Source organism: Phodopus roborovskii, unplaced genomic scaffold (genome assembly GCF_943737965.1).
Source record: "Phodopus roborovskii unplaced genomic scaffold, PHOROB, whole genome shotgun sequence".
Taxonomy (NCBI): domain Eukaryota; kingdom Metazoa; phylum Chordata; class Mammalia; order Rodentia; family Cricetidae; genus Phodopus; species Phodopus roborovskii.
Window position 1 is genome coordinate 25364758 of NW_026126525.1, and position 23863 is coordinate 25388620.

A 23863-nucleotide genomic window follows, 5' to 3' on the forward strand; every position below is an offset into this window, starting at 1 on the left:
AACTCCTAATACCATATTTAAGACCTAAATGTAAAAGAATCTATTGGCCACTTCAAAAATTACATGAAATAGTTGTGAAGAGTTTGTTTCTTGCAATTTTAAAAGGTCTTTAAAACATGATAGATGATAAACACTGTTTTATAGTTAGTGGGCTATAATTGGATAGTCCAATGAGAAATCTTTATTGTTTGTTTTTCTGTTACAGATTGACTTGGGATCTGGGGAAATAACTCAATGATGTGTGCTTGCCTAACAAGCTTGAGGCCCAGAATTTAATCTCCATCATTTCCAAAAAAAAAAAAGATTTTTGTCTTCTTTAATTCTCACAGGAATTTAAAAGTAGACTTATATAAGTTATTTTAAAGTCACCATATAGGAACTTGACCACTTTATATTAATTTGTAACAAAAACTGGAGGAAAGTAAAAAATTAAGTGATGTGCTTTAAATTTAAATGTATTAATTCTTTATACTTTAAAAATTTTTTTTATAAAGATTTATTTATTTTAGGTTGGAGCAGTGACTCGGTGGTTAAGATATTGTTGCTCTTGAAAAGGACCTGAGTTCAATTCCCAACACCCACATGGTATGTCACAGCCATCTACCACCCCAGTTCTAGGGGATCCAACAGGCATACAGGCAAAAAATTCATACACACAAGGTAAATCTACAAAAAATACTTATTTATTTTTATTTTCTGTCTATGAATGTTTTCCCTGAATGCATATATGTGTACATATTCATTTCGGGGTTCAGAATAGACAGTAGGATTACTAGGAGCTAGAATTAGGATGCTTATTAGCTGCCATGAGATGCTGAGAATTGAACCTCAGTCCTTTGGCAGCTAGTGTGCTTAACTTCTGAACTACCTTTCCAGCCAGCCCCTTTATTAGTTATTCTTAAAATGTATATTCTTTTTACATTTTGGTTCAGTATTGGTTCAACTGTCATCAAATTATTATTTTTTCAAGACTGTAACAGTTCTATCTCAAACTAGCCTGTAGACCAGGCTGGTCTTGAGCTCACAGATATCGACCTGCCTCTACCTCTCAAGTGCTGGGATTAAAGACATGCACTCCCACCTCCCACTAACAAATTAATTTTTTAAGTCTTTGTTTTCAGTAAAGTTGCCATAGGTATTTTGTAAGTTTAGAGCTTCAGTTATATTTATTTGATATAGCCTTTTGTTTTAGTAACATAAAATACTGCCCTTACCTTAAGGACAGTAAGAGATAGTTTATTATGAACCAAATATAAGTGATCAGGTTCTAGGAGCAAAGGTTTAGGTTACCCTGAAAAGTCATGTCCCAGCACGGAAGCAGACTGTGAGCTTGTATAATTGAAAGACAGAGGAAAGTAAAAAAAAAAAAAACAAAAAACAAAAAAAACAAGGCATTTTCAAAATCCTTTGATGGGAATTAGGTAGGTAGATTCTAGCAAATCAAGGAAAATGGCATTCTAAGCCATATTATATTATCAGATGATAGTCTTAGCTTTGGGCTTTGTGGAAGCTAGGCTGTGGCACTTATCTCCACAGAGGCTTCAGCTGACAGTCACTGAGGATGTTGGGGTAGACAGGTGTGTAGACAGATATTTCTTTGACTGTTAGCTCACAAAAAAATGACGTGAACAATTATTAATTATGAAAGCTCAACATATAGCTTAGACTTGTTCCTAACTAGCTCTTATAACTTAAATTAACTCATTTATTTTAATTTATATTCTATCACATAGCATTACCTCTTTTCCATCTTGCATATCCTGTTTTCTCTCTATGTCTTCTGGCAGCTTCCTTGTGCCTAGATTCTTCTCCTCTCCCTCTCTCCTGGGAAATCCTGCCTATACCTCCTGCCTAGCTATTGGCTGTTCAGTTTTTTATTATACAAGTAACAGCAAAATACATCTTCACATAGTGTACAGATATCCCACAACACGGGCGGGCAATAAACCTGTCAAGATATCCCAAGATAGTTTGAGTATGCAGCATCCCAACTCTCCAGACTCATAACATTTTCATCAGTCAGCCTGCCTTGCAGAATCTTTAACATAGATATAGCTTTTATCTGGGCACTTCCTTTCAATTTGTTGTTCTACAGTGCTGGGGATAGAATTTGGGGTCACACTGGCAATACATCTGTCACTGACATAGACCCTCAGATAATATAGTCATTTTTGCTAGTAGACACAATTCTTCCTCACCTCCCAATTACTCCCCTAACTCCTAACATTTCTCTCTGTAGATTTCTTGGCCACTGGTGTTCAGACAAACCTCAGCACAATGACTCTGCAAGAGTTGGTACACCATGCTGCTTCCATGTATTTGGACAGAAAGGCTGTATGCTTTGATGAAGGCAACAACCAGCCTCCAGTGTGTTACACCTACAAGACTCTGCTGAGTGAGGCTACACAATTATCGAATTTTCTGCTAACACACTGTGACTTTGGAGGAATTCGGGAAATCGGTCTCTACTGTCAACCTGGGATAAATTTACCCTCCTGGATTTTAGGGTAATATTTCTAATATGAACTGATATTACTCTAAGCTATTTATAGTTTTTAATAAATAGTGTACATTGTAAGCTATTCTGTTTACTGTTGGATTTTTTTTGCATTAGTTTGTCAATTTTCTAAAGGAGTTAAAGTACACATTTATCCTGTTATTATTTTTAGTTATTTAATTATTTTAATCATTTAGTTTAGGTTTTCACTAATAGAATATTTAAATATCTCCAAAGTATAAAAGCCTCATTTGTCTGTCAAAAAAAAAAAAAAAAAAAAAAAAAAAACCAGCTAAAAACCAGCTAAAGCATTATATAACTGTTGTTAGATAGAAGAAAACCACTAACACATCACTCCAGGCCCTTGCTAAGTCTTTTTAAATGTTGTATTTCTGAATATTGAGTGTTAAGAGCTCTCTCTCTCTTTTTTCAATGCTGAGTATTGAGCCCAGGGACTTGTACATGCTAAGCAAACTCTACAATTGAGCTACATCCCAATCCCAAGTTACAAGAAGTTAGAATAGAATTTTACAATACCTGAGATGTTCATTGGATGCTTAGGCATGACCCTAAAGCTTGTGAGCTGCTGATGGACAATGAAGCAGAGACAGCAAAGTACTCATAGGAGAGTTCATTCACTCTGCTAACCTTGCACATGTCCTTCAGGATTCTTCAGGTCCCGGCAGCTTATGCGCCCATTGATCCAGACTCACCACCGTCATTATCAACTCACTTTATCAAAAAATGTGGTCTGAAGTATGTTCTCGTTGAAAAAAAGCAGGCTAATGTAAGTCTTGGAGTTAAGTGTTTTGGAGGTGTGTGAAATGGGAGGGAGAGAGGGGCAGAGAGAGGAAGAGAGAAAGAAAGAATATTTTGAGTTTATGAGTTCTCTCAGCTGTGATCTCTGATGGACAGTGGTGGTGCTCACCTTTAATCCCAGCACTCGGGAGGCAGAGGCAGGCAGATCTCTATGAGTTCAAGGCCAGCCTGGTCTATAAAGTGAGCTCCAGGTCAGTCAGAGCTGTTACACAGAGAAACTCTGTCTCAAAAAACAAACAAACAAACAACAAAACAAACGTTCTCTGTATTAACATGTTAATATTTGTAAATATCTTCTCTAACAGAAATTCAAATCTTCACATGAAACAGTTTTGAACTATGACACAGTTTCAGTGGAGCATAAGGACCTGGTGCTCTGCAGACTTCATTGGGAAAATGATGAGGTGATGGTGCTCAGTGATAGAGAAGAGATAAATGACAGAAAAACCAGCATGAACTCTGAGAACAACAGCAAACAGAAGCCACATATGGACATTCGGCAAGAGTGTTGCTTGGCTTATGTCCTACATACCTCGGGGACCACAGGGACGCCAAAGATTGTCAGAGTGCCTCATGCATGCATACTACCAAACGTCCAGCACTTCCGGTCAGTTCTGTCATTTGAATCCTTAGAATTTGTGCTTTAAGCTGGGTGTGGTGGGACTCCCCAGATATCTCAGCATTTGAGAGGCAGAGGCAGATTACAAGTTTGAGGCCAGTTTGTGCTGTGGAGAGACACTGTATCTCAGAAAAATAAAAATCTTACATTTTAGCCAGGCAGTGGTGGCTCATGCCTTTTTCACAGCACTCTGGATTCAGACAGACCTTTCTAAGTTCAAGCCCAGCCTGGTCTACAAATCAAGTTCCAGGACAGCCAGGGCTGTCACACAGAGAAACCCTGTTTCACAAACAAAAACAAACAAAATCTTGCATTTTAAAAAAGAAAAGTAATTTTAAATATTTGTTCTTTGTAAATCTTGATCTAAATGGATAATCCTAAATAACTGATGAGTGAATCTGTCTTGTTTGATCTGTATATTGTCTTTAGTCCTCTTCAGACAAGGCATGCACTTGTTAACAGACAGAACACACAAATGATAAGACAGAAATCAAATTTGAGTGCATGTGTGATTGGAGTACTGATCCCAGGGCCCATGTAACAAGCTGGGCATCCCACAAATGCTTATGACTCCAGTTCTTATTTTCTGGCTGCTAACATTCTCCCCTTATATGTTTGTATATGTGCAACAATGCACATATGTACACACACACACATACACACAGCCTTGAGAAATAAAATGAAAAGTAAACAGAAGGAATCTGCTGAAAGGAAATCAGAATATAAGAGTGGATTATTAACAAAGAACTGGCTCCCAGTTGAGAAAGTGTGGAGGCCACAGAGTACACAGCTAAGAGAGAATCGAAGTCTGAAGCTCCACAGGCATGAGACTGTCCACAGCATAGTCAGAAAACACAGTCAGGTGGGGTGAGAAATTAACTGTAGACCCAGTAGCAGCTGCTGCTTGTTTTTACAAATTACTTTAATTTGTTTTTAATGAGGTGTGTATGTGTGTATCTACTTGTGAGTATGTTATGTGCATGCAGAGACCAGAGACTTTGCTGCCTTTTCGAGCTGGAGTTAGCTGGACCAAACTGTCCGTAGGTGATGGAGCAGCAGTGTGCTCTGGACCATGAAAGTCATCTCTCTGGCCCTGTTTGGTTTTTCACTAAGGAGAAATCCAGCCATTTCTGGCTTGATAAAACTCAGCTGATTGCGGACTGGAATGTTCAACTTTACAACTCTCAGAGTGTGTACTTTACTAAGTGGCAGCTGCCAGCCTTCTAGTTTCTAACTTCCCCCTTAAAGCGAAACCCATATAGCTGGTGATTCACATTTGTAATCCTAGCTATTGAAAGGCTGAAACAGGAGGATTGCTGTGAGTTTGAGGTCAGTTTGGGTTACATAGTGAGTTCCAGGACAGCCAGAGCTACATAGCAAAACAATGTCTCTAAAAAACAAAAGAAAAACAAAACACCAAAAATACAAATCAAAGCCAAAATGAAAGCATAGTAGAAAGAGAATTCTGGAGGTTGTAGTTCACTATATCTAAATCAACATATCACAAGGTAGTCACAGATGATAAAGCCTGTCTGGTAAGAAGAGGGGGAAATGGTATTTAAAGGGCTTTCTTCTATGTATTTATTTATTTTTAAATTTTTTGAGACAGGTCTCACTATGTAGATCAGACTGGCCTCAAACTCCCAGAGGTTCATCCCTTCCTCTGCCTTCCCTGTGCTGGGATTATAGGTGTGCGCTACTACACCCTGCTAAGGGTTTTCAGTCCTGCTCTTTGTAAAGAGGGTTTCTAAGGATCAACAGGGCTGGTTTGGTTAATCTGAAGAATGAAGTCTGAAGCATCTAGAAAAATGTGTTCTCCTTGATGATGACATTGATGCTGATTTCCTCCTCTAGATTTATCTTTTTATTTCATGTGTATGAATGTTTTCCTTGCATATATGTTGTGGAAATCAGAAGAAGGTATGAATTCCCTGAAATGAGAATTTCAGATGGTGGTGAACTACCATGTGGGTGCTGGGAACTGAACCTGGGTCCTTTGCAAGAGCAGGAAGTGCTTTTAACCCCCGAGCCATTTCTTCAGTCCCTACTTAATGCTTCTTTGGGGTCTGTGCTTACTCAGGCTTAGGTGTTTCTTATGACCACTATGTTGTTTGTCTCTAGGTTACTTTTTGACATCACTCAAGAAGATGTTTTGTTTCTGGCTTCACCTCTGACCTTTGATCCATCTGTGGTGGAAATATTTGTTTCTCTGTCCAGTGGGGCCTGTCTGCTTATCGTGCCAACTTCTGTCAAAGTGCTGCCATCAAAATTAGCTGACGTTCTCTTTTCCTGCCACAGAGTGACTGTTTTGCAGGTACACTTGGGTAGCAACAGAAACGTTTTCTTCTACATTCCTCTAATGTTGCATGTTTTAGAGGCTGCTTTGTATTTCTGTAGTTCTTCCTAGTAGCTCATCAAAGGCTGCCACCTTACGAGGGCACATGTTTATTGTTAAATGAAAGAGAAATCATCTAGTCATGCCTAGAGAATTATAAACTGCATTCACCTGTAGTACAGGTGGAGGAACTTGACTTTGATTATGTATGTGCTGTTGGGGTATCTTCTCTCACATTGTGTTTCCTACTAAAAGCTAGTATTAATTACTCCATTACAAGTGGCTAAGAATCAGGTGTGTTAACATCTGCTGTAATATCAATACTTAGGAGGTTTCCTATAAGGAGCTCAAGACCAGGCTCTGCTACATAGTGAGTTCAAAGTCAGCCTGAGCTACATAGAGTCATGTAGATAAAAACAAATGAAGGAACTGGGTGGTGGTGGTGCACACCTTTAATTTCAGCACTTGGGAGGCAGATTCAGGCAGATCTCTGTGAGTTCAAGACAAGCTTGGTTTATAAAGTGAGTTCCAGGACAGCCAGGACTACACAGAGAAACCATGTCTCAAAAAAACAAACCAACAAGCAAAAGCCAATCAATCAATCAAACAAACAAACAAACAAAAAAAAAAAAAAACAAAGAAAGGATATGGAACTGGAGAGGTGTGAGATGTCTTAGTATGGAAGAGCACTTTTTATGAGAGATCACGAGTTCAAGTCCCCAGTGTCTTAGTATTCAGGCACCTGTACTGGCCTGTCCTTGGGGTTTTCACAGATACACCCTCAGCTGCAGCCACTAAAAGCACCACCTGTGCACATTCATTACATTCCCTTTTAAAAGGGCCCTGCCCACCTCCGACCCTCCTCTCTCTTTCTCTCCCTCTCTGTCTTTGGCTCTCTTCTCTTTCTCCCTCTCCCCTTATCCCTCCCGCCTCATACCTCTCTCCTGTTGCTGTCTCAGGAGGCTGGTCTCCCCCCTCTCCTTTCCCCTTTTTATGATCCCTTCCCCTAATAAAATACCCCTCTGCTTGAACCCTGTCTCATGGCATCTTTCTCTCTCATGCTCCTTTTCTTAAATTACAACATTGGTTCCCTGACCGGGAAAGGCTCTCCTGGTGTCTTCCTCCTGCCCGCAGGCAGCTTGAGGCACCCCAGGATCCTGGAGTGTGGTTCACATACCACAGCCCGCTTCTCCGGATTGCTGGGTCCTTCTATCCAAAATCGTCATGACTGGTGAGCCCCTCCATCTTCCCCACTATTACCACGAGTGAGGACTCCTCTGGTCTCTCGAGCCTGGTTTCTCGCCTTTTGGTCTGTCTAGTTAAGTCCTGGTATCAGGCAACCATGGCTCTCTTGGGCTCTCAGAGAGCCCTTTTCGTGATGATCCACTGGGTGTCCTGTGCCAGTCTGGGACCCTCTGGGCCTTTGGTCTGGTCCCTTGATCGACAAATCACCAAGGTGGCCTGTGCCTTTCTCACTTGATCCTTCTTGATAAAAGCCATTGGATTCTGTTCTGCCTCACTGATGTGGAATAAGCCCACCATAAGATCCACTCCCCAGCACTTTGTAATCACTTCATGCTGGGACCCTACCCACCTGCTTCTCCTTCAATAAATCCGATCTCTTCCACCTGCAACAAATCTGCTTTCTCGTTTGCTGATTGCTTTGCCTTCCATTCAATACCAACTATTGGGTCTCTGGTGGTGTTATCCACTTCTGACCATTCCGCTGGATATGAGGCTCCTTTTCTTGAGCACAGTACCTTTTTTGCCTTCTGTCTTTTTCGTGAAGTCGTGGTACCAGGTAACTATGCCTCTCTTGGACTCAGAGCCCGTGGCCTCCACCCTTTGAGTGACCACTCACTGGGTGGCTTATGCCTGTCTCGAAATCGGCCCTTTCTGAATTCCCCTCAAGGCTGTCTTACTTAAAGTTTCTTTTGCTGTGAAGGAAATATTTAACTGGGGCCGTTAGCAATTGCAGACCCTTGGGTCTTCTCTGCCTCACTCAAGGGAGTTGTGTCATCATGTATACCTCCTTGCTCCCGTTGGGATGTTTTTTGGAGACCCACTGGCCCATTCATAATCAGCTATTGTTGCAGGACTACTAGCTGTTGCCCATATTGTTGGAGGCCCAATATAACCAAACATGTCCAGGTGATGCTGTGATGATGTATGGGAAAGGATCAGGTACTTTAAGTCCTAGGGAGTCGATTTGGACCCACCAAGAACGACATTTTACCAGGTCCAGGAGGCACCTTGACAGTTCCACAGAGCCTGGACAGTGAAGTGAAACAGCCAGCTACTCCAGGACATGGTTAGCACCCCAACTTTCCCAGGTCTCCCAAAGATGTACGAAGGCTCCCCCAGGTCAGCAAGAAGTAGTTTTGAGTACATGGTGTCCTCATCCCTGCCTGCTACCCCTTTCTAACTCCTTACCTTTTTATAATAAATAAAAAGGGAGGAATGTTAGTATTGAGGCATCTGTACTGGCCTGTTCTTGGAGTTCTGACAGGATACGACCTCAGCTGCAGCCACTAAGAGCACCACCACCTTTTAAAAGGGCCCTGCCCACCTCCCATCCTCCTCTCTCCCTCCCTCCTCCTCTCCCTCTTTCCTCCCTCTCCTCCTCTTTCCTTCTATTGCTTCTGTCTCTGGAGGCCGGTCTCCCTCCTCCCCTTCTCCCTTTTTATGATCCCTTTCTCTAATAAAAACAAAACAAAACTCCTCTGCTTGAACCCTGTCTCATGGCATCTCTATCTCGTGCACTGCTTTTCTTAAATTACAACACAGTGCCCACATAAAATCCAGGCATGCCACATATGCCTGACTCTCAGTGTCGGGGCTGAGGCAGGTGGGTCCTGGAAGCTCACTAATCCATCTAGCCTAGCTGAAATGGTCAGCTTCAGGATCAAAAACCTATGGTGGAGGAAGACACTGGATATCCTTTTGTGGCCTGCATGTGTACACTCATGCTCATCACATACCATACCTTCCCCATCATTAAAAATATTTTTTACTGAGAATTTCATTCCTGTTTGATCATGTTCACCCTCCCTCCCTGAGTCTTCATAGTCTTCTTCCCTACCTACTCAATTGTGTTTCTCCCCCCCCCCCCCCAGCATTAGGGCTTCTATTGCTGAGAAGGAAACATTTAACTGGGGCTGGCTTACAATTCAGAGGTTTAGTCCATTATTGTCATGGTGGGAAGTAAGGTGGCACTCAGGCAGACACGGTGCTGGAGAGGCAGCTAAGAATTCTACATCTGGATCAGCACTCAGCTAGAAGACAGAGGGAAACTGGGTCCAGCTTGAGCATCTGAGACCTCAAAGCCCACCCCCAGTGTCACACTTCCTCCAGTGAAGTCACACCTTCCCCAACAAGGCCACACCCCCTAATAGTACCACTCCCTATGAGCCTAAGGGGGTCATTTTCATTCAAACCTCCACAAAGGCTGATTTGTGCAGCCCAAATATTCTTGGATGTGTGACCTCTCACTGACACATGGTCAGTTTACTAGGGCTACACTCTTAAGAGAAAACTGACCCTCTCAGCAGCTGACAGTTGCCAGTAGCTCCTTGGCTAGGGGTGGGACATTGTGCCTAAGTCCCCTCTCCATACTGGGATTTTTTCTGGCTTGGGCTTCCATAAATTTTGTGCTTGCTGTCATACCCATTACAAGTTCAAATGCTGTTCTTGAAGAGGACCTGGGTTCAGTTTCTATCACAGAAATAAATCTTTAAAAAAAAAAACCAAACAACAAACAAAAGAAAAACACAGCTTCAATGTCCATATGGGCTCCAAATACAAGTATGAATTATTATAGTGCTTACAGAAGGAAGGAGAAAACTAAGTGATTTTAATGTGTTTCCAGGGAACGCCAACATTGCTGAGAAGATTTGGCTGTGAGCTCCTCAAGTCCACTGTCTTGTCAGAACACAGTTCTCTGAGAGTGCTAGCCCTCGGTGGGGAAGCCTTCCCCTCACTGACTATTCTCAAAAGCTGGAGAGGCAAAGGCAATAAAACACGAATATTTAACATTTATGGTATCACAGAGGTATCCAGTTGGGCGATGTTCTACAGGATCCCGGATGAGATTCTTAATTCTCCTGTAAAGTAAGGGCTTTGTTCTACACTAGGGATTTAAGAATTTTGTTTGGGGGATGGAAGATGTATTTGATGGCTGTTAAAGGCGATGGTTGGTGCATCCTAAGCACGCCCTGTGCCAGGACAATTTGTCAGGTACTGTAGTGATAATTTTTAACACAGTTTCAAGTTAAGAATCCAAAATCTTATAACTGGTGATAAGATCCTGCCACACCCTTTTGTGACTGAACAGGTAACACAAGATATCCTTTATGCTAAACCATTTCCTCTGGCGGTCTTTGAATTGTACCATAAACTGTTTTTGTCTTTATTTGCTGTAGTGTGCTTTTGATAAACTGGGAAGTCTGCTCACATGTGAATTTTAAGCATGTTCTGGGCTATGTTTTCACAGACATGAATCTCCTGTGCAGCTGGGTTCTCCACTACTTGGAACGGTGGTTGAAGTCAGAGACACAAATGGTTCCCCAGTTCATGAAGGCACCGGCCAAGTATTTTTAGGTTGGTGTATATTTCCTGGTTGATTGTTCAAAAAGAAAAATCAGATGTTTATTTCATGATTTATTTTTAATGTAGCATGCACTTTTCAGTGATAAATTTTAATCTTTACATAATCAGGAGATATTTAGTGTTTACCCAAATTATTTCACATGCAGTTTCCAATAATTTAGAAACATAAAGTTTTCTTGTAGACAAAACTATCTAGAAATATTCTAAGGATTTTTTAAAAATCATACATATTTTTAAAAATAGTTTTACCCTTTTCTATGTTTAATTTTATCAGGTAGCATAGGTAGTAGCATTTAGGTATTTCCTCATTTTAATATAGTGAAGGTTTGAGTCTTAGATATAGAGTTTTAGAGGTACTTTGATTTTGATAATGATAAATTAATTTTATGACATTGGGGTTTGTGTCTTTGAAAGGTGGGGAAAACAGAGTATGTTTTCTTGATGATGAAATGACAGTGCCTCTTGGCACCATGCGAGCCACAGGAGACTTTGTGACTGTGAATGATGGAGAGATATTTTTCTTGGGAAGAAAGGACAGCCAGATCAAGCGTCATGGCAAACGTCTTAACCTTGAGCTTGTACAACAGGTAGAGCACTTACATTAAATATCTACTGGTGTGTTAGGCAGTAAAGACAGCTGCCACCAAACTTCTATGCCAGATTATTGATTGGTACCATCTAAAGCTCACATCTTTATAGTCATACTTAATTATAATAAAAATATGGAGCTAGGTGTGGTGATGCATGCTTGTGAACATCACTCAGGAGGCTGAGGGTTATGAGCCTAAGGCCAGCCTGAGCTACATAGCAGGATCCTATCTTAAAAAATAAATCACTATCTGATATGGTGGCAAATGCCTTTGATCCTGGTACTCACTTTGTAGACCAGGCTGACCCCAAACTTACAGAGCTCCACCTGCCTCTGCTTCCCTAGTGCTGGGATTCAAAGGTGTGCGACACCACTACCCACCTGAGATGGCCATTTTTAAAATAAATAAGGGGTTGGAGAGATGGATGTCAGTGGTTAGAGTGCTTACTGCTTTTGCAGAGGATCCACCCAGGTTTTGCCTTCTAGCATCCACGTCAGACAGCTCACAGCCTTTTTCTGTAACTCCAGTTGCAGAGGATCCAGCACCCTCAGGCCTCCTCTAGCACCTGCATTCACGTGGTGCACAAAAACTCACACAGGCACACATACATAAAAATAAAGGAAGTGGCTATGAAAATACATTGGTTTATTTGCTTTGGAATGGTTTTTTTTTGTTTGTTTGTTTTTGAAAATGGTAACTGTTAGTAGTAGATACCAATAGCAAGCAATTAAAAAAAAATGTCAGGTATTTTCTGGAAGTTAATTTAGTTGTACTCATTTTAGACATAACAAATCCAAGCATTCAGGAGCCCCTTTGTAGATGTCCCCATTAGTAAATGAGGAAATCTTTCTTACAGGTGGCTGAAGAACTTGACCAGGTGGACTCCTGTGCGGTTACATGGTATAATCAGGAAAAGCTGATTCTCTTCGTTGTATCCAAAGTTGGTTTAGTAAAGGACCACATCATTAAAGAGTTGCAGAAACATCTTCCAACTCATGCCCTCCCAGATGACATGGTGTTGATTGACACTCTACCATTTACATGCCATGGTAAAGTGACTTAAAGCAGCTGTGTTCAGTGCTGAGAAACACTAGTGGTACTCAGATCCATTTAACAGCTACAAATGTACTATTGCGATTCTAGCACTAATTACAGTAGACCCCTGTAATTGCTTTGTGTAACTTACTCATTCCTGTTGAGAAACTCCTGTGGGCTAATGGTATTCTGATAAGCAGTTTCTCCCCAGTTCATTGTGCTGAGTATTAATTACTTGGACATCTCTGGACAATACCTCACAGAAAAAACTTAAGGGAGGAAAGAAATGGGCTCATGGCTTCATGGCTTCATAGTCTGTCTGTTGTCTACCATGGATGGAAAGGTGCAGTGAACAGCTCAGATTGGCTGTCTGCTATCTCCTTTCCTTTAGTCCCTCTGTGCCCCAACCCGTATTACGAGATGGTTCTCCCTGCTCCATTCATCCTCCAGAGCACGTCGCCCAAGGGTGTCCCTCAGCCCTTTGGGTGACTCTGAGCCCAGTCAGGTTGGCCATGAAGGTCAGCCATCACAGCTGATCAGGGGTTGTATTTCTGAAGGATCCCCAGAGAAACAGAACTAATGTTTAGATGGATATAAAAATATTGTAGGGAACAGACTGATGTGGTTCAAGAGACTGAAAGGTCTGGTACTATGACTGTGACTGTCTTCCTAAGAAAGCTGGGAGTGTAGTTCTGAGTTTTGAGCCTGAAAAATGGGAGCCCCTGCAGGCAGGGCATTTCTGTTATAATTTAAAAAAGAAATGGTGGAAACAGGGCTCTCATGGGAGGTGTATTGAAGAGGAGAGGGAAGGAGCAGAGAGGAGGTCACAGGCTAGTCCTGGGGACAAGAGTAGCAAAAGAAAGAAGCAGCTAGGAAGAGAGAAAGACAGAAGGCAGGCAAGGCCCACTTCTTAAGAGAAAACATGGTGAATGTAGACAGGTGGTGCTCTTAGTGGCTGCAGCTGAGGATATATCCTTTCAGGACCCCATGGACAGACCAGCGCAGATGCCTAAATGCTAACAATTTCCCAGCACACACAGTGAGGAGGTTAATTTCCCCCTTCCTTTACTTTTTGTGCAGGCCTCCCAGAGTTGGGCTGATAACTAGCCACTTTGGGAAGACAGTCCCCTTTAGTGAGTCCACTGGTTCAAATGCTGCTAATCTTATCCTGAAATATCATTATAGATGCACCCAGAAACAGTGTTTAATCAATTTGACACATAAAATAAATTATCACAGCGGTGGAGTTGAAATTCTGCCTGGTACTACTTAGTTTCAAATTATATACCCCTTTGGCCTTGATTTCACTATCTAGCCCAGGCTGCAAAACATATACCCTTACAAGTCACAGTGCCACATACCTGTAATCCTAGCACTGGGGAAGCTGAGGTAGGAGGATTATCAAGCTTGATACCAATTTGAGTTACATATAGTAAGATCCTCCTCAAAAAAAAAAAAAAAAAAAAAAAAAAAGTATGAGGCTAGAGAGATGGCTCAGCTGGTAAAAATGGTTGTTGCATGGCCTGGTGGTGGTGGTGGTGGTGGTGGTGCGCTTCTTTAATCCCAGCACTTGGAAGGCAGAGGCAGGTGGATCTCTGTGAGTTCAAGGCCAGCCTGGGCTGTTACACAGAGAAATTCTTTCTTAAAAAAACAAACAAAAATGGTTGTTGCACATGCCTAGTGGTTTGATAATTTACTTGATGTTATGGATAGAAGGAGAGAGTCAAATCCCAAAAGCTGTACTTAGACCACACACTCACACAAGTTTTTTAAATTTAGTTTTTATTTTTTGGTTTTTCAAGACAGGATTTCTCTGTAGCTTTGGGGCCTGTCCTGGCACTCGATCTGTAGACCAGGCTGGCCTTGAACTCACAGAGATCCTCCCTCCTCTGCCTCCCAAGTGCTGTGATTAAAGGTGTGTACCACTACCACCCAGCTCACACAAAATATTTTTAAAGTTTTATATATGTATATGCATGTATATACACTATTGACAGTTCCTTACTCATGACATTTTTATTTAACACATACTTCAAAAAGGAGTAATTGTTCTGTTACTTACTCCTCATGTTTTTGTTTTTAATTTTAGATGCATTTAGTTAGCATAGTAAAATGGAATCCATTATGACATTTTCATTCCTTGTACCTCACTCATATTTGGTGCTTTGTCTCTCTCCCTCAATACCTAGTCTAGAGTTTTTTTAACATAGATAAAAAACTTCTCCTTCCCTCTTGGGTGTTACTCATTATAATCTTTATAGCATTGGCCTTCAGAATTGATTATCTGTCCTATATGATTTCTAAACTTTACAAGGAAGAATGTGTGACTAATGAACACCCAGTGGTTATCAGGCAAAATGAATTTATTTGCTTATTTTATAGGGTGGGGTCAAGCCTAGGACTGTGTATGTGCCGAAAACATGCTCTACTGCTCAGCTACACCCACAGCTGCCCAATTAAGTTTACATGTTATTTTAATGTTTGTTATTTCTCTTATATGAAGGTAAAATTAATGTTTCTGAGTTAAACAAGATGTATTTAGACTACATAAACTCACAGCCTAGGAATAAGATCCATGGAAAAGAGGAACTTTGGGGAAATTTACAGCATTTATGGAAGGTACAGTTTCTTAAATAAAAATTTATTTCTGTAATTCATGCATTGTAGGGAATTTTAGTATCCCTAGGAAACCAGTAAAAATATTTTAAGAATATTATTGCTGCCCAGGTGCCAGGTATCATACCTTCCTTAATCCAGTTTGTATATAGTAAAGGTTAGAGTGTTTAAATGTTTCACAGAGTAATGCATTGAAAGTGAGTTAATTTAAAAGGTGCTGGTGTCTGCTTGCCTATTGACATGACTTTTCCCTGGGAATGGTAATGCAGTGCCTATGCTCTTGCCATGCTAAAACCATGCTCTACAGGGTGGGCTGGCCATTGCATTTTGGGTTCTGTCGTTAACCCTGAGAAATTTGCAATAGCTCTGTATTTCTATCTAAGGCATTTTAAAATGTATCTCAATAGGTAAGCAAATTTTGTTGTTGTTGTTCTTTGAGACAAGGTTTCTCTGTGTAGCTTTGTAGACCAGGTTGGCCTCAAACTCATAGACCCACTGCCTCCTGAGTGCTGAGACTAAAGGCATGGGCCACCACCATCCGGCCTGCAAATTTTCTTATAAAATGTTCCCCAGGCTTTTAATCCTATCACTTGGGAGGCAGAGACAGGCAGATCTCTGTGAGTTCAAAGCCAGCCTGGTTTACAGAGTGAGTGCCAGGACAGCCAGGACTACACAGAGAAAACCATGTCTAGAAAACAACAACAAAAGATGTAGATTTTTCTGAATGGTTCTGTGAAGTGGATGCATTTGGTTAGTCTTAAACACTGAGTACTAAATTGTTATCACTCCACTTGTAAAGGCAGTTTGAATTATATGAAGTGGGTTAGTAATACTTCCACTTATCTGCTGTGGGGATTTTAAGGGCTAGTTGGTTAAGCTGATGTTTCTGTGACTTCCTTATTTTATGATAGGAAAACTGCTCTAAAAGGAATGGTATTTAGAGACTATAGAGTGAATTTGTGACAGAGTTGGTAGTATAGTGATGATCATTAGAATAGAGAAAATAATTTTTAACTTAGCTTAACTGTTAGCTTCTTTCTATGGTGTCTGTTATTGGTACTGTCGGCTCTGTATCGCTTGTTCTGCTGTGAAGTCCTTTGGTTTGGGCCTCTTACCATGCCTCTCCCTCCTCTGTCTACTGTAGTCTATTCTGAGTCTCCCTGAGAATCCAGAAGATACTTTGGAAGTTCCTGATGACTCAGTCTTCCTGGACAGTGGTGGAGACTCCCTGAAGTCCACATGGCTCCTCAATGAGATTGAAAAACTCATTGGCACATCCATACCTGGACTCCTGGAGCGTATTCTCAGCAGTCCTATCTTAGAGGTTTACAACCACATCGTTCAGACGGTGTTTACACACGAGGACCTGAAAGTCAACCGGGGTTATACCACAAAAAGAAAACTTAGTGACATGGATCCAGAGGAAGCCAGTGGCAAGCCTGCACATCTGGAGTCTGCCTTACCCTTTACCCACCACAGTGAGATGAATGCTCTGATTGCTCTGAGCAGAGGGAGTCAGATTTTGTCTCTGGGCTCTTGGAGGCTTTTAACTGAGTCAGTCTGTCCTCTGGATTTAATTCCACAGACTAGTACTCAAGTACCAAAAGGCTTAAGTCTTCCAGCTCCTGATGAAAAGTTGAAAAAGCCACCGGTTTCTCAGGAGGGGAAGCCCGAGGTAGGGGTCAAGGCGATGGTGTTGAGAGAGAGGTGGAGATCAGACACAGGCAAATGTGTAGATGCTTCCCCTCTGATCGTGATAGCAGCTGTCAATCGGTCATCTACAACCGTGTATATTGGCTCCCACTCCCACAGAATGAAGGCAGTTGACCTTTACTCTGGGAAGATGAGATGGGAGCAGCTTTTGGGAGATCGAATTGAATCCTCAGCATGTGTGTCTAAGTGTGGAAACTTTATTGTAGTGGGTAAGTTTCTGAATTTGAGGTTTTTATACACACACACACACACCACACACGCACACACACACACACACCGCACACACTGCACACACACCACACACACACACACACACGCACACACACCACACACACGCACACACACCACACACACACCACACACACACACCACACACACATACACACACACGTACATATGTTTGGGAACTGAGGCCCTGGATATAAACTTAGCTCTGCATTCCTATTCTCTGTGACTTTGTCAGGTTGTTGGACTTACAATCTCTCTTTTCTTATGGGGAAAATGGAAACAGTAATAGAATATGGTCCTGTGGAACACGTGATATTGAAACCTACTGACCCCCAGCAGCATCCCTGGGCCAGGGATTGTGGAGGCACTTAGCTGATGATCGAGGTCTCATGCTTCTGTGGCACTACAGGCTTTATGTAGACTGCTTCCAAGATGGCTCACAGACAGCACCGTTAGCACAGGGACTCCATTCTTAGTTTGTTCTTTTGCTGAGAAGATTCAGGTTTTGCTGCATGAGCCTCTCTGTAGCTGTCTGAAATGTGCATGACATGGTATCTGACTTCACTCTGAGTGGGTGACCCAAAAGAGAGAGCTATAGGAGCCACAGAGTACCTTTAAGAGTGTAGTCTCTAAAACTGGAGACTTATTTTTGCTTAATTGTGTTCATTAAACATAAATCACTAGATCTAGTCCATGCTCAGTGGAGACAATTAGTCTCCATTTCTATAAAAACATCTAAGAATGTGTGGCTGTATTTTAAACCCATGACAACTATAAAGCGTTCTGGGCAGGATTAATTGAGCCTAAGATCCATTATTGTACTGCAAGGCAAAAATGAAGCTCTTAGTTAATGATGGCAACACAGAAAGTATCTAAGAAATTGAATCTCAAGCAATGACCTGACCATGGGCAGAAGAACCATGTGAGATGTAGGCAGTGAAGCCATCCTAAATGGCTGTCCTCCGATTCCATCCACTTTGCCTGACTGTGTGTGCCCATGTGTCTGTTGTGACTTCACTTGCAGGTTTTTACAATTTCTGCATCAAGGTCTGGGCTCCCAGAACTACCTTCTCATCCATGGCCACCGCTTGGGAAAAGTTCAGTGTAGTTACTAAGAATATTGGCTCTTAGGTTTAAGTCCTAATAGTGCCATGTGATAACTTAGAAAACTTGCCCCTTTAGTTAATCTGCTTCCATGTTGCTATCCATATGTGTGCACATAATTATGCTAAAATACTTGAAAAAGTAGGCTGGGGATGTATCTTGAACAGTAGAATGCTTGCCTAGCCTTAGGTTCAATCCCAGCACTGTATATACCAGGTGGTATGATGGATGATGCACACCTCTAACCCCAGCACTCAGGAAGTGGAAGATGAAGGATCAGAAGGTCTCCCCAGTAGGATACCTGAGACCTGCTTGGGCTAACAGCCCTGTCTCACAAGAAAAAGCCCTGATGCATAGGACATGCCCAATGGACATTTGTTGTTATTAATATTAGCTTTTCCCAAACATCTCTGAGCATCTGTGTGAACTGTATGAAGAATAACCTGGGGCTCCGTGATACCAGGTAATTTATACAGCCATAGCCAGGATGAGTTTGAATCCAGTTCTTCCAGTGTGGTGTGTATGTGCACTTTGGGGTCAGGATGTCAGGCTTGGTGGCAGGTGCCTTTACTGTCTTTCTGGCCCATATTCCTATTAAAAAACAAGAGACTGCTGAATGTAGAGATGTTCACCTGTATCTCCAGCACTCAGAAGACTAAGGGCAGGGCTGGGTTAGAGATGTGTGCTGCCGCACCAGCACTAAGTCAGGGTTTTACAAGAGTGACAGCTGTTCAGTTTCTGCTTTATGTTCATTGAAAGCTAAATTGGAGGAGTGGATGTAAATATATATATAAGAAGAGCGTGAATATAAATCGTCATCAGTTAAACAGTATTTTGTATTAATGTATCTCAGTCTCATCTTTTATATTTTCTCTCTGTAGGCTGTTATAATGGATTAGTTTATGTTCTAAAAAGTAATAGTGGAGAAAAATACTGGGCATTTACTACTGAAGATGCTGTGAAAAGCTCGCCCGCCATGGATCCTACCACAGGACTTGTTTATGTCGGATCTCATGACCAGCATGTGTATGCTCTAGACCTTTATGTAAGAATTCCCCTCATCAGGGTTGTACTGTGAACACAGAGATGCTTGAGTCTGGGGGAGGTGTTAATATAGCCCAAGTATAACATCTGGTCTGGAAAGAAGTGATAAGTTATGATTCATAGACCCACATGTGCTCGTGAACAGTGAGTAAATGTAGTAAAGTAGTGCAGCTGTGTAAATCTCATGAATTGTTTCCTGTGGCTCCATCCTGGCCAAGTAATCAGAGACAGAGACAGATATAGGCACAAGGTTGTTGAGTAATTGATGTCTAACAGTTTTAGATTAGGAAGAGAGATAATTTTATTTTGAATATAATGTATCAAAAAAAATATTTTAAGACATTTTGATCAACACACCAGTTGATCAAAAGGGGAAATACTCCTGTGTTATCAGTTATCAGTGATGTCCTTTGCTTCCTCTGTCCTAACTTAACCTCAAATGGTGGTGCATGAGGAGGCTGATGCAGGAGGATTCTGAGTGAGTGAATAGGGAGGGCAGGGGAGAAGAGAAGGAAAACCTCATTCCTAGAGGCTAACAGCTGCTCCTTTGTGCAGCGTGTGCAAGGCTCTGGGTTCAATCCTAGCACCTCCAGAAGGAACAAAACAGAAAGTTGAGGTTAACCAAAACTTAGCTATATTGTGTATGGATTTGTTAACAATAGGCACCACCCAATTAATTCAAATTCCTGTTTGCAGGAAAAGAAGTGTGTCTGGAAGCTAAAATGCGGAGGAGCACTCTTTTCTTCTCCATGTTTGAGCCTGAGTCCACATCACCTCTACTGTGCTACACTGCAGGGACTCTTACTGGCTGTAAACCCTGTAGGTATTCAGTAATGTGTTGATTTGTTACCTATTTTTATTTTTGATTTTTGACAGTTTGAGTACTTCTCAGTTAAATATGATCCAATATATTAATGAGCTAGAATTCACTTGAAGTGATTGAAACATGAGTTTCATGTTTTTATTGTGTTTGTTTCTTCATCTATTTTTAACCTTTAAAAAGATTTATTTATCTTTATGTATATAAGCATTTTGTCGTATGTATATCCAACACGTGTGCCTGAAGAGGTCAGAAGAGTGTATGGGATCCCCTGGAACTAGAATTATAGACGGTTGTTGGCTGCAGTATGAGTGCTGGGAATCAAACCTGGGTCATCTACAAGAACATGCATACTTCATTATTAACATCCTCTCCTGACTCTACTTCTAACCTTTTTAACAGGATTTTCTCAGTCATGTTAAGGACTTCTTGTCTGTCCCTCACAGTGGTGAACACCTTCAATCCCAGTGCATGGGGGCAAAGGCAGGTGAATTGCTTAGTGTTCCAGGATAGCTTGAGCTACATAGTGTGAGGCCCTTTCTAAAACAAACAAACAAACAAACAACAAACAAAACCCTAAAAAAACATAAACAAGCAAAAAACTAAGTAAAACAAAACCAAAACAAAAAAAAAAAAGCTTCTTGTCTGTTGTAAGGTATGATCTTGTTAATATCCTAATTTTAAAATTGTTTTTCCTTTCTAAAGCTAGATCTTAGCTGGGCAGTGGTGGCATACATACACCATTCGTGTATGTATGGGGGCAGAGGCAGGCAAATCTCTGAGTTCAAGGCCAGCCTGGTCTATAGAGTAAGTTCCAGGACAGCCAGGGTTACACAGAAAAACCCTGTCTTGAAAAACCTAGGAAAACAAAAACTAAAAGAAACTTAAAGCTAGATTTTTGTGTTAGTTTTTGCTTTGCTTCATGTTCCAGGCTGAACTTTTGTCTTAGCCCTCATAAGTAGCACTGATTTTCTATGTGTGTGTGTGCCTTGAAGATTTTCAGTTTGTTGTAAAATGGCTCTGCAGGTAAGGGCACTTGCCACCATCTCTGACAGCTTGTGTTCAGGTTTCTTCCCACATGATGGAAGGAGAGACACAAGTTGTCCTCCGGCCTCCACGTGTGCTCTGTGGCATGTACAGACACACCTACATGTGCATGCACACAACAAACAAACCACAAGTAAATAAATGTAACTTCACAATTGTAATTGTACTTAATTAGTAAAGTGATTTTCAGTGCTGTCAATTGCTTTGGCCACAACAGGCTACTGGGAGTGTAGTTTGGAAGCACTCCTGTGGAAAGCCACTCTTCTCTTCCCCTCGGTGCTGCCAGCAGTACATTTGCATCGGCTGTGTGGATGGGAGCTTGTGCTGCTTCACTCACTCAGGAGAACAGGTGGGATGATCCAGCTCTGTGTGTAACCCACCTGTACCCCTCCAACACTGGAGACTGAACCAGGGAGTGGCTGTTCTGTTATCGAGCTGCATTCCTAGCCCTTTGATGAATCTTTCTCTTCCCTCCCTTCCTGTCTTTCTAGATGTTTATATGTACCACAATATGTGTGTGTGTGTGTGTATGTATTATAATTTTTAAGTTTCTTTTGATACAGGGTCTCACTTGCTATTTTGAAACTCAATGTGTAGACCAGGCTGCCCTAGAACTCTCGTCTTTTTTTTTTTTTTTAATACATATATATATAATGTATATATAAACAGAAATTACAGACAGCTGTGAGCTGCCATGTGGGTACTGGGAATTGAACCTGGGTCCTGAAGAAGAGTAGGCAGCATTCTTAACCACTGAGCCATCACTCCAGCCTCCTGTCTCTTGAATGCTGGAACTACAGGTGTGTGCCACCTGGCAATATACAGAATTTTGTTTAAAGCTCTAAATTGAAACTGTCTTCAGTCCAGTTCTATCTCACTTTATTTGGAAACTTGAGTTAGACCTTTTTTTCCCTTTCTCTTTTTTCTAGAGCTGGGTTTGGAACCAAGGCCAAGTTCTACCCCCAGTCCAAGATTATTTTTAATAATATACATTGAAGACCTAATGCATTTTTTTCTTTAAACACAGTGTCTGTGAACATACCAGTAGTAATTCTCAAGTATGCTCAAAATAAATTGTAATGTTGTAGTGTATCTTGCCCTGGTTTTTTACATTGGAGCAATCTAGTGTGAGAATGCTACTTTCCGGATGCTGGCATTGTTTTTGGTGTATGGAGTTCCAGGTTGTCTTCTGTCCGTGTGATGGAACCATGCAGACTTAAGGAAGTGTTGCAGTTGGACAAATGACAAATGACTGATAATGGCCCCTCTTCTCCTTTACAGGTTTGGTGCATCTCTGCTGGAGGACCAGTCTTTTCATCACCGTGTATCTCAGCAGCAGAACAAGAAATATTTTTTGGTTCCCATGATTGCTTTCTCTACTGCTGTAGCATGGAAGGCCACCTCCGGTGGAAATTTGAGACTACAGCAAGAGTGTATGCAACACCCTTTGCCTTTAGTAACCGGAGCTGTAGCAGTGAAACATTGCTGGCAGCTGCATCTACTGATGGGAAACTGTGGATCCTTGAGTCTCAGAGTGGAAAGCTGCGAAGTGTGTATGAATTCCCTGGAGAAGTTTTCTCTTCTCCTGTGGTCTGGGAATCGATGCTTATTATTGGGTGCAGAAATAATTACATTTACTGTCTGGATTTATTGTGTGGGGATAAAAATAATCAAGTGCACTCATTGTAAGTATACTTGTGTGACATGGTTGGAAACATCATTGTAAAGCTACATGGCTGGTTTTATAGTAAAGATTCTATTTTGGTTAAGGGATTTGTTGTACTTCAGTAGAGAACAGCCATGTTTATTTCCTATGGAAGCAGCAGGAACTTCTAGGAAGAGAGGATAAAACACCTGCTGTGGGTTTTTTAAGTAAGTTTTTAAGATTTATTTATTTTATGTATATGATATCTATCTGCATGTATGCCTGAATGACAGAAGAGGGCATCAGATCCCATTATAGATGGTTGTGAGCCACCACATGGTTGCTAGGAATTGAACTCAGAACCTCTAGAAGAACTACCAATGCTCTTAATCACTGAGCCATCTCTCCAGCCCACACTAGCTGTATTTTGTAGCACTTTTAATTATGTGTGATGGTGTGCTGAATAGTTTATGCTAACATGACACAAGCTAGTCATTTTAGAGTCGGGAATCTCAACTGAAGGAAAAAAATGCCTTCATAAGATTGGGCTGCAGACAAACCTGTAGAGCATTTTCTTAATGATTGATGGAGAGAATCCCCCCACTGGGTAGTGCCACCCCTGTCCTAGTGTTTCTGGCTTCTTTAACAGACTGATCAAGCCCCAAGGAGCAAGCCAGTAAGCAGCACCCCTCTATGGCCTCTGCATCAGCTCCTGCCTGCAGGATCCTGCCCTGTTTGAGTTCCTATCCTGACTTCCTTCAGTGATGGACTATGGTGTGGCAATGTAAGCCAAGTGAACACTTTCCTTCCCAGCTTGCTTTTGGTCATGGTGTTTCATCACAGCAATAGTAACCCTAACTAACATTAACATGGTTAATTGTTATGCTTTAGATCACATTTGTCTTAATTGGTCAAAAGGATGCTGCTCTGGTTTGAAACTCTCCCTCAAAACACCCCACTATGGAAACATAACCCCACCATGGTACTTAGGGGTGGTACCTTTGAGGTTGTATGTGTGTATGTTGGGGAGGATGGTGTGTGTGAGGGTGTGTGTTGGAGGGATGGTGTGTGTGAGGGTGTGTGTTGGGGGGATGGTGTGTGTGAATGTGTGTATGTGTTGTGGGGGATGGTGTGTGTGTCCAG

At 41.5% G+C, this 23863-nt stretch overlaps 1 protein-coding gene across 1 annotated transcript; it reads left to right on the top strand.

Moving 5' to 3' along the window:
* Window positions 1-498: 498 nt before the first annotated feature.
* Aasdh (aminoadipate-semialdehyde dehydrogenase) lies at window positions 499-22945 on the top strand. Its single transcript, XM_051198292.1, has 15 exons — window positions 499-660; window positions 2240-2507; window positions 3164-3284; window positions 3622-3923; window positions 6057-6249; window positions 10139-10380; window positions 10763-10869; window positions 11293-11465; window positions 12325-12517; window positions 15007-15122; window positions 16264-17041; window positions 19046-19209; window positions 19905-20027; window positions 21293-21424; window positions 22357-22945. The coding sequence occupies exons 1-15, from the start codon at window positions 588-590 to the stop codon at window positions 22762-22764; spliced, it is 3393 nt and encodes a 1130-aa protein (XP_051054249.1). The 5' UTR covers window positions 499-587; the 3' UTR covers window positions 22765-22945.
* The last annotated feature ends 918 nt before the right edge of the window (window positions 22946-23863 follow it).

Bases quoted from the DNA above. Each gene is read 5' to 3' on its own strand.
- Aasdh (XM_051198292.1), top strand. From the start codon at position 588: ATGTCACAGCCATCTACCACCCCAGTTCTAGGGGATCCAACAGGCATA. The intron at 12,518-15,006 runs GTAAAGTGACTT...TCTTATATGAAG, and splicing joins TCTACCATTTACATGCCATG to GTAAAATTAATGTTTCTGAG. The intron at 15,123-16,263 runs GTACAGTTTCTT...TGTCTACTGTAG, and splicing joins ATTTACAGCATTTATGGAAG to TCTATTCTGAGTCTCCCTGA.